Genomic DNA, 10,623 nt, shown 5'->3' with positions numbered 1-10,623 from the left:
TGCCACTGCTTGACCAGCAAAAATAAAGAACATTACCAGTGACAATGGAAACCCCCTTTTTTTACAAGGTCTTTTAGTTTCAGTTACACACCACATGGGTGATAACTGTAATTTTTTGCTTTCAAAATAGCCATGTAAAACAGTAGTGAAGATGTACAGTATCACCAATATTTTAAATATTTTTTTAATATATTGCCATTTTATGCCTGGATTACACAGTATTCATTCTGTGCATTTTATAGACAATTATCAAACAGAGTACAAATTGTGACATTTGTGCATGGAAAAGCAGTCAGGTAATTTAATGTGTCACAGCGGCTCATTGGTGACACTGAACACGCGTAGAGGACACTCATGGTGTTTACTGCATAAACCACAATGATGCTTGTAAGAAAATATTGGCTAACCATTACCAAGAAGCTGTAGATCTATTTAACTGAATGAGTCATGATAGCAGTAATTGAAGTAATCATGCCAAAATTAGATGTGCATCTTTGAACAGGAAGAGAAACTTGTTTTTGCAAAGCAATTAAAAGCATGCTATTAACACCTAAATGTTTTTTATAGTATTGGGGCAACTGAAGCCCTTCTTGGCAAAATGCTAAATATTCAAATAAACTTGTACTTGTAAAAATGTATTACAGAGTTTTGAATATCCTATTAAATAGGGATATTTGACATGAAAACAATATATAGCGTTCCATGAAAAAACTGCTTTCAATGTTAACACCATACACTAATTTTAATGAATCATAGTGGATGATGATCTTTCTACTGCTTATTAGTACATCTAGACTTAAGAGCAAAATTGATGACTTCCTTTGTCCACTAGAGGGACACAAAAGAACAGGACATTAAACAGACCAACGAGTCATACAGTTCAGATTTATGTCTTCTGTATTTTTTTTTTTTTTTTTTTTACATAAATGCAGGGTAAAAAATAGCAAGAACAGCAGGAGTTATAGATCATAATGAAAAGAGAGCATTTCATTACATTTGTCCAGAAATTATTGCATGTATTGTTACACAACTGATAGACGCGTTTTGACAGTCAAGAAAACTTATCACACATTGATCACAATGTAGGGGCTTTATATTCATAAAAAACCTGAAAATACTGAAACTGAAACCTGAAAAAAGGTGTCTACTCACTTAATCAATGTACTATTAAAATGGCTTTGAAGTTTAATCAATAGAGTTAATTATTCCCATGCAATTAATTTTGCACTAAAAGGTTAATGCTAAAGATCAGGTATTTTACTCTCCTGTATGATCATCTCATGCCAACCTGGGGAGTGAAGATTTAAAAAAATATATATATATTTATAAATACAAAGTTATGTTTTTAATGATTAGTCTTAAAACCTTTTGTGTGAAATAAAGACTAAGTGCAACTTCCAAATAAGTGGCCAGGCGTTTTACCCTGAGGACATAATGAATGGTTTTGAAGCCCAACACCTCGGTCATTAATGTTTCAAATATTTACCTGTAAGCCAGTTTTTCAAGAAAAGATGGTCCAAATCGGAGGTTACCTTGATGGACAAATCTCAATTTTTTATATGATTTTAATAACCAATGGCATCTGACAAACTAGTTCAGGCAGTAACTTGGACATATTAACATCTTCAACACTGATGTACTACTGACAACCTCAACCATCCTGTTTATACATAACATTTCTAAAAACTGTACACAAACAAACACCAATTACTGTTGGACGCCATCACAGCATTGACTTACATTTAACAATATCAAAATGGCACAGTAAATGAAATGAAAATCCAGCCATGTAAACAAATTATATCACATTTTACCAAATATTCAGTTTCTAAAACTCTACACTTCATTGTTGTTTCATTCATTAAACCTATTATACTAAGTACCAGTAACTGGCTTTTCACCACATCTTTTTTAACACTACAAAAGGAACATGATAAACTACCAGGGCTCCTTTGTAAATACCACTCTCCCAGCCTCTTTGGAAAAGACAGTGTGTTTTGACTTGTTTATGTGAAATGTAGCATCAGCTAATTCAATTATACTGCATAAGATATTTGAATTTGGTTGTGGATCAATCTGAAAAAGTCACAAGTACTACAGCAGTTGAGCACAAGTGTCCCACTGGGGAAATGTTTTTGGAAGGTAACTTTGTTGTCCTTATTGTCATGATTCTTGAAAGAGCTGCAGTTACAATTTTGACTTCAATTTCATTTTCCCAACCACATTTTTCCTTAATTCTATTGTTCCCCAATAAGTTTCTTGTGGAATCATTATTTGTTGTCTCATCTCAGAAGTGTAGTGAGGAAATTCTTCCCAAATCCACATATAGACACATATAAAATGAAATAAATGCAAAACAGAAATAAGGCAGCTGCCATATTAACAGGTTGTCTACAGGTATAAACAAGTTAAATGTAATACTTTTTGATATTTTCAGCCTTTTAACGACCCAGTGCCTGAATGACACATTTCTAAAAGGAATCTTTAAGTAGGGATTTTAAAATGCGATCTTCACTGGCAAGTTTAATGTATGTAAATATTACCAGAGGCTGTCACATATGTGACAAAGTGTATTTTGCTGAGAGAGGGAGCGATCAGTAGCAGAAAGACAATTAAATACCAGGTAACAGTTCAAGGGATCCTGGTGTTGTAAACCCCACTCTGCCTTTAAGTAAAAAAATGGTTCAACCAAGAGCTGCTTTATAACCTGACCTAGTGGTATTTCCCCCTCTGTGCATTGGTCTTTTGCTGCTGTTCAAACCCCTGTCCAGTGGGGGTCGCTACTGTCTGATGTCTGCTGGTCTGAGCTGTCTCTCACCCTCAGCCAGGAAGATCTGCATGGCCCGGTAGAGCAGATGGACACCCAGCTCCCGTTTCTGTTTCATCTGCCAATTGGACACCACGCCATAGAAATCCCCTCGCTTCTGATTAGTGAGCATTTTCAAACCTAGAAAGTGAAATTTAAATTGGTTAATGATGTGTTTGTTTTTTTTATTCGTGTTTATTTGTGGCTCATGAAAAAAACTGCACTAAGTATCAGTCAAATGACATCACACTTGACTGGAAAACATAACAGCAATGCTTTATATAGTACATTATCAAAAACCTGGGAGACTAAAACTGCAGGCTAACAAAATTAACATCTTATAAGCTTAATAAAATAAGCTGTCAAGTGTATTAATGAGATTGCATTTGCTTAAGTGTCCTAACAACAGTGAAAAGGGATACTGAAATTGTGAGCTTAGCAAGAGTCAGAATTTGTACATTTTAAAAACACAACAAGACAAATAGAGCTGCATATAATAACATTTAAAGAAGACGACACAGACTACAGCTATAAGATGATATGTTGCATGATATGTCAACTTTTTTATTATCAGTTATGACAACGGACAAGCAACAAACCAAGCTACCTTTCCTGATTATGGTATATTATCACAGCTATTTTTTGTTTGAGTTGACTGTCACATGGATTAAACCAATAAAAATTTTGTAATGAACCCACTTTGTCTCCTCTAGAAGTCCCTTATGTTGCTCCTCACAACCACATCTGTCTCCTGCATCTTTTTCATCTAATTGTTCCAATAGTTTTTCAACAAAGATAGATTGTGGTACAATTAAGTTTAGAGATAAAGCCCTTTTGCCAGCTAGTCATTAAGTCCCTCTACTTATGTCACATTATATTTTAAATATGTGAGCAATAATTAGCTGAAAATTATAATAAAATAAGCCTCGACAGGGTGATTTAAGAGCCTAATAAACAGCAGCTGAGACGTTCCCCAGCGCATTATGTCAATGTTTGGCACTTTATAGAGATAACTGGTGATGAGTGTCACCCTGCCGGTACTCACCGATGGCCTCCACCATGCAGGCCTCTCTTGTGTAAGCCTCCACTGGAATGACGTTCTGGAAGCAATGCAGAGAGATGACACCCTGGCCGGCGTTCCACACATTAAGGATGTGCTGCACTTTGGGGCACAATTTCTGTCACAGAGAAGAAAAGGTCAATGTTTTATCTAAATATTTTACATCTCATTCATTTTAATTTAATTTTAATTAACTACGACTGATCAGTGTATGCTGCCTTACCTTGGAGGTCTTGTCCCCGCTGTAGTACTCTAAGGCCTCATACAGGTGACTGTAAGGACGGGAGCGTTTTCCTTTGCCCACATAAAATATAGAGTGGATAAATGTCTGGAAACACTCCTGTGGAGTCATGGTGTGACTGCGGAACGGGAGGTTTTTCGTCACTCTGACAGAGGAGAAAGACAAAGATTCATTTTATTATGTCTTTAATTATATTTTAGTATTACAGGGCTGTGGGTAGTTAAAACTGAACAAGATCAGTCCTACAGCTAATCATTAAGCACATATTTGTAGAGGTGTGTTTAAAGATATATCACTACTGAGACAGCTTGATTTTTCAGTTTTGATCTTCCTGGTGATTTCCATTGTGTATTAAACAAACCTTGCTTATATTAAGCAATATCAATATGAATTCCCAAGGAACTCAATGACAAATCAGTCTGGCTGGTACTTCATTGTCTAAATGTAACAGGTCTGATGATTACTGCTCACTCACTCCAGTATTCATAACCTCCCATTCTGGTTACAAGCAGTGGATCTGAGAAATCATTTTCATGCTAAATAGAACTGGCAATACTGTGCAGAAGAAAGGAAAGGAACAACACACAGCGCCACGAGAGACGGCAGACCTTGGGTCGAGCAGCAGGTAGTTGAAGCTGGACTTGATAATGCCCTCCCTCCACTTTCTGTTTTGATCTGGTTGGTCAAACTGCTGGCACAAGGCCTGCTCGTCTGCCTGGCAAGCTGGCAACTTGAAGGTCTGCAGGGCCCGACACAATTCTGGACTGTAACCTAAATCTGCAGGAATTTAAAAAAAATAATAACAAATGAAAATGACCACAGCTGTGTAAGTAACAGCGATGATAAGCTAAATGATATAAACTGAAAATATAAAATAAATATGCCTCAGTCATTCAGTGGCTCTAATCTAATCTACCCACAAAGTGACTGAATCCCCCAAACAGTGGTGGTGAGCCTCAGTACACATAATGAATTTAATTTTCCATTTTCATTTGCTTCTTGATAAAAGTAATTTTATGATCAACACAAATATTTCACTACTTCACAGGACAAATATTTCTCTTAATAGTATCATAATTATTAATTTACCATTTTAAAAACATGCTCATAATCCAAACCACAAGTTCAGAAATAATATCATAATATCATAACCTAATAAACAAAGCTGGGTAAAAAGTATTCAAGAACTTTGAATAAAGAGCACAAGTGTCACCTGATTGTGGCTGGTCTATTTGCTTCTGGTGATGCAGTGATTGTGAGTTCGACTCCTGCAACAGACGGCAAAGCCTTCGCATGTAGGTGGGCCTGGTCCGGCTGCTGATCGGACCTGGACTCTCCCCCAGCTCTACAAGCCTCAACCTCAGCTCCTTGTCAGTCATCCCTTTTGTCTCTGGCAACAAACTGCCCACACCTTCATCATGTTTATCTTCCTGTAGCACCATCTGGGGCTTCTGGTTCTCCTTGCCCCTGTTGCTCATCATGTCAATCTGCATGGAACGCCAGTCATAAAGGATGGTCTCGTCGCTGCTGGTAGTACTCATGCTGGAGCTGAGTGAGGTGTTAGCTGTAGGCGGGACGTGGGTCTCAATCAACTTGTGGCCCTGTTCTGTATCAGTGTAGAGGTACTCCACTGGTTCGTCCAGATCTTGAATGAGTGGACGCCCTCCAGGTGTATAAGACAGGTTAGCCAGGTGCTGTGGCCTGCGGCAGCTCGACAGCCTGCTCATGCTGTATCTGGGAGTGCATCCGGTGCCTGGGGTGCACGGAAGGTCAGAGTCTTCCCTGGACCTCTTTGGGGAAAAATAACTGGAGCTGGATGATGATGACACAGACTCCGGCTGAGAGCTACAGTCCTCAGTGATCCAGGCGTCTTCGTTTTTTAGGCTGTCCACTCTGCCCTCAACAGGGACATCAATTACATTTCCCTTTGTTGTTGCCTCATCTGTACTTGTCAAATCATCTGTCATAAAGTCCCTATCTTCAGCAAGATCCCTTTCTTGGTCTTGCATAGCAAGTACAATCTCTGCAAGGTGTCTTTCATAAGAATCCATTGAAGAGTCCTCGTTTTTCTCCAGTACAACTGTATCAGATAAAGTCTGTGAATCAGTGGCACTGCCTGTTACGCTCTTGGGGAGGATGAAGGTATCTGCTTGGCTACTGCTAACACTTGAACCAGCTCTCAGGGTGCTGGACTGTGTGTCTTGGCAATCCACAGGCGAGGAGTCTCCTCCTGCGCTACCCCCTGAATGGGATGATGTATAATAAGGTGGGTGTGGCGAACTGTAATAGTCGTCACTGTTCTGAGACCTGGGCTTATGGCGGCGTGTCCGGACAGGTGTAGGTAGGGTCTCCTCAAACAGAGATGACGTGACAAGGAGGCTTTCGGGCGTTCTGCTTGTTCTCAGTGAGCAGCGACTTAACCTTGAACGAGTCCTGCCAGTTACAAAAGGACTGGGTGTGAATGGAAGGTCAGTTAATTCCTCTAATACCCCAACTGCATCATCAGATTTGGTGTCTGACGTTAGCTTTGTTGCCAACTTGTCAACATCATCTCTGCTTGTAGTATCCACAACTGCACCTCTACAAGCAAATGCATCATTGTTTGGGTGCTTTCTTTCATCCAAGGCCAGTTTATCAAGGATACCTGGTAAATGCTCTATAGTTTCAGATGTTGAATCCATGTTGGTTTGAACAGATGCGACATTCCCATCTTGCCTTGTAAATCCAGAAACAGAATCAGAGGAAATCTCAAACTTTTTGTCAGACTTAGCCCCAAAAGAACCCTCCTCTTGTAAGGGAAGTAAAACAGGTCTAGGGTTTAAGGAAGCATCCAGAGCACTGGTGTAATGGTCACTCTCACAGCTACTGTAATGACTACTAGTGGTCCTGCTGCTACTGCTGCCCCCAGATGAATGTGCAGCCTGTTCAGGTATCTTCACCTCCATCTCTTTGACATTTCCCCCCTCCTGTTCATCATCACTGTCTTCCACAGTACGACTGATGACTGTTTTGTCCATGTCCTCTTCTGTGCTTGCGCTGCTCTCCCTGCAAAAAACATAAACGTGGTCCGGTGATGTGACGTCAATGCCCTGCTTGTGTAAAACAGTGGCCATGCGTTCTGAATCCAGGAAGTCAGAGTATTCAGAAAGGTCAAAGGACAAGTTGCCGGTGCACTGGCTGCCATCAACAGCAGGCTGCTGTTTGGGAGATTCAGGACTAAAAACAGGGAAATATTCATCTACATCCTTGAAGCTCACACTCTTGCGGCTCACTCGCCTGGAGGGAAATGCTGGAAGTGTGTCTCTTCTGGAGGGAGAGATTCTGCCATCAGCAGTAGCAGCATGTTCATTTGCTTTGGAGGTGAACACACCATCATCAGTAAATAAATCATCCTCCTTAAGAACTGGCATTGGAGCTGCAAGTCCCACTGCAGACATGCGGGTACTTGATAGTATGGAGGGACCTTCAGATGCCCAATGAACAGAGGAATTGCTCCAGTCCTGACTGTGATGCCTCTTAGTGTCAATATCAGAAAGTCTGTTATATGGCATTCCTCTGCAGCTTGGCCTCCCATTAATGTTATATAAGTTTAAAAATGATGAGCGCCGTGTGCTGCTCAATGGGGCTTCGCCAAAGTCACTTATCATAGATGAGTGGGAACTGAAGCTGTAGTCTGACTCAGGATAACTCGACGTGTCTGTTTGGTCTGAATAAACAGCTGCGGAGAAAAAAAGGAGACATAAATTAACACAATTCCTACAAAGGTGAAGAATTACCAAAATATAACTGGAACTCATCTGATCTCGTCTTTACACACTGCCAAGCAGTTTGGCACATCAGCCATGTGTTTCTTTTTTCATTCGACTGGAAAAATAGTGAGTGTTACTGGCAAATTTTGAAGTAAATTGGGTCCTGATGGCAGGTTTACACAAAGTATTTTCTGCCTTGGTTCCCAACGTTATTAAAGAGAAATGCAACATTCAAAGTCAAAACTTACTGTACACAGTTTTCAAGTTAAAAATTCTGAGGATTTAAACAAGCAAGAACTCTCATTTGTTTGTAAACAATTAAATAACAGTGGCATTAATATGATATGACAATCGGCCGGCAACAAAGTTCAATATTAAAAGCCTGACTTGATAAATATTATTGTAATATATCTCAGTACCATTTCCAACACCACTGCTTAAGTAAGATTTAAGTAAGCTTTCCAATTATGGAAAGAACACATTTTGTATATAAGTGTGATTTTTAAGGATATGTGACTTAAATAATCCGTAAAAGGACAACACTTTTAAAGAGAGATCTTACAGTATTGGAACTGAGGCAAGTTGTCCTCCTCTGTGTCCACTGAGCTGGCCTGGTACTCCTGAAGGAGCAGGGCACATTTTCTATTCTCCTCTTGCTCTGCAAGCTGCCCTGGTGTATTCCCTTCCTGTATGGATAAAGGAGACAACATACATAAACCAACCTGAATCTGACATAAGGAGAACACTGTGATTATTAAAACACTGATGAGCAAATTTCAAGTAAAAAATAGTTATTCCAGTTATTTTAGATAATGCGAGCTTGTTTATGAGTGTATGCCTGTTTAACTTTAAACTGATTTTCCATGTTCTGTGTCCTTAAACGTGGCACTTTACCTTAAGTAAAATTATTAACGATGCTAAAAACAATTCTTACATTATCTTTAATGTTTGGGTCCCCTCCATTCATCAAGAGCATCTTTAGATTTTGATAGCATCCCCACAGTGCAGCAATATGTAGAGGAGTCATGCCCTCTGATGACCTGGAAGAAATGCAAGTAAACATACAACTTTACAAAACAATACATTATTATTATGCGCAAAGAATATACTGGAGACAGCATGATGCAGTCACTGCATCATGTAATACAGAATGTGTGTGGATGATTGCTCAAAAATTTGTAGAACCTTTATTTACACTTAAAGGTGCAGCATTTGTTGAACAGATCTAAAAAAATTTCCAAGTAATTTTAAAGAAGTGGGTTCTGAAGAAGTGGAGACCATGATGAAGAAAATTACCAAACTCTGTAACATGGCGACTTTTCATTTCAGTTTTTTGTAACCATACCTTATATTGGGGTCTGCTCCATATTGCAGCAACATTTTCAAGCAGCGTGTGTTCTTCTCAGCCTCTCTGCCAACAGCCAAATGTATGGCAGCCACCCCCTTACTGCCAATAAGGTCAGGACGTGCACCTTCTGAAAGAAGCAGCTGCACAGATCTGCCAAGAAAGAGCATATAGCACTGAGTGTTGCTGTGTTGCAAAGAAGGGTGGGGCATTCCATAAAAGATCGCAGGACAAAATAGCAGAATCGTTTACACAATAATTCTGTGTGTACATAGCAGTGAATGTCTAGTATTTTTGAGACTGTCAGGGGTGTTGGTTCAACTTTCAGATGGCATTTTAATGGTCTGCTAGTGTTTGCATGAACTCCTTTAACAGAGCAGTGTCCTCAACTTTACCTAGATCTCTGGATTTTAATAATTTTCCACATAATATAGTTTTGATGCGTTTTCACAGATGAACCAGAAATTCAAAATGCTGTCACACTGGAAAATAATTATGTACTGTCACAATGAATATTGATCTCATTGTGTGTGTGCACCTCTAGCAGTCACTACATCACTGGGCATCACTGGCTTCACCGGGTCGATACTCACTGTATGGGTATTATTATCAAGTCTCAACGTTTAGTTGTGCCGACCCTTACATATTTGCAAAACAATGCTTCAGTCTAGCATTACTGCTTCATCAAACACACTCAAGTTACTTAAATACTTGCATCTTGTGAATAATTTGTAAGTGTTGACGATCGTGTAATTTTCCACCCTGCCGTTGCATCTTTTCGACAGAGGGCATGTCTGGGCAAAACAAAGAGAGAGGGGGCAGAGCATCACCTGGGGTCTCCATCGTTCACAGCTTTACACAGTTGACTTCCCAGCCTCCTCGTCTTTGGATCCATGATCAAAGCTGTCCGTTTATAGACTGTCTATGACCCGTGTAGGCACATTCCGATTAAGCCCACAACTTTTAATCGAGGCTAACGTTAGCTAGCCTAGCTAATAGCGGCCGACAAGCTGCCAAAACCTCCTTGCGCACATCGAACTACATTTTTCTACACAGTCAGCCAATGTTTGATTATAAAATCATTACTTCTGTCCCTTAAATACTTCGAGGGATGTTGTTTTCAAACTCTAAAAACATTCACCTATTGTTTATCCACGTAAACTGCGTAATTGTTGGGGTTAAACTTCCCTCCATGCACACGGACCCTCCTCCTTGGCAGGCAGCAGGCGGACGTCCCGCCCACCGACGTCTCTGATTGGAGGGTCATCTCATTTTCACCAATCAGGTTACTTGAAAAGGAGGCGCAGTTTTAATTGAATCTATCAGAGCCAGTGTTTGCATCACTGGGGGGCGTATCACCTCTTTCATTCACCGAAACCTTACAAGCCAAATTTGTTTTAGTTACTCACTCTGTTGAAGCCT

At 39.8% G+C, this 10,623-nt stretch overlaps 1 protein-coding gene across 1 annotated transcript; it reads right to left on the bottom strand.

The window, feature by feature from the left end:
- Nucleotides 1-861: 861 nt before the first annotated feature.
- On the bottom strand, nt 862-10,433 carry LOC139625883 (protein phosphatase 1 regulatory subunit 12A). The gene is made up of 9 exons (XM_071485942.1): nt 10,032-10,433; nt 9,202-9,354; nt 8,791-8,896; nt 8,419-8,542; nt 5,321-7,825; nt 4,716-4,884; nt 4,090-4,252; nt 3,852-3,984; nt 862-2,947 (listed from the first exon to the last, which is right to left on the bottom strand). The coding sequence occupies exons 1-9, from the start codon at nt 10,094-10,096 to the stop codon at nt 2,781-2,783; spliced, it is 3,585 nt and encodes a 1,194-aa protein (XP_071342043.1). The 5' UTR covers nt 10,097-10,433; the 3' UTR covers nt 862-2,780.
- Between the last annotated feature and the right edge of the window lie 190 nt (nt 10,434-10,623).

Source organism: Trachinotus anak, unplaced genomic scaffold (genome assembly GCF_046630095.1).
Source record: "Trachinotus anak isolate AG129_WGS33_773 ecotype Australia unplaced genomic scaffold, CSIRO_AGI_Tana_v1 ptg000010l, whole genome shotgun sequence".
In the NCBI taxonomy this organism is placed as follows: domain Eukaryota; kingdom Metazoa; phylum Chordata; class Actinopteri; order Carangiformes; family Carangidae; genus Trachinotus; species Trachinotus anak.
Note: the sequence above shows the minus strand (reverse complement) of the source record. Positions and strands in the feature narration are given on the sequence as shown.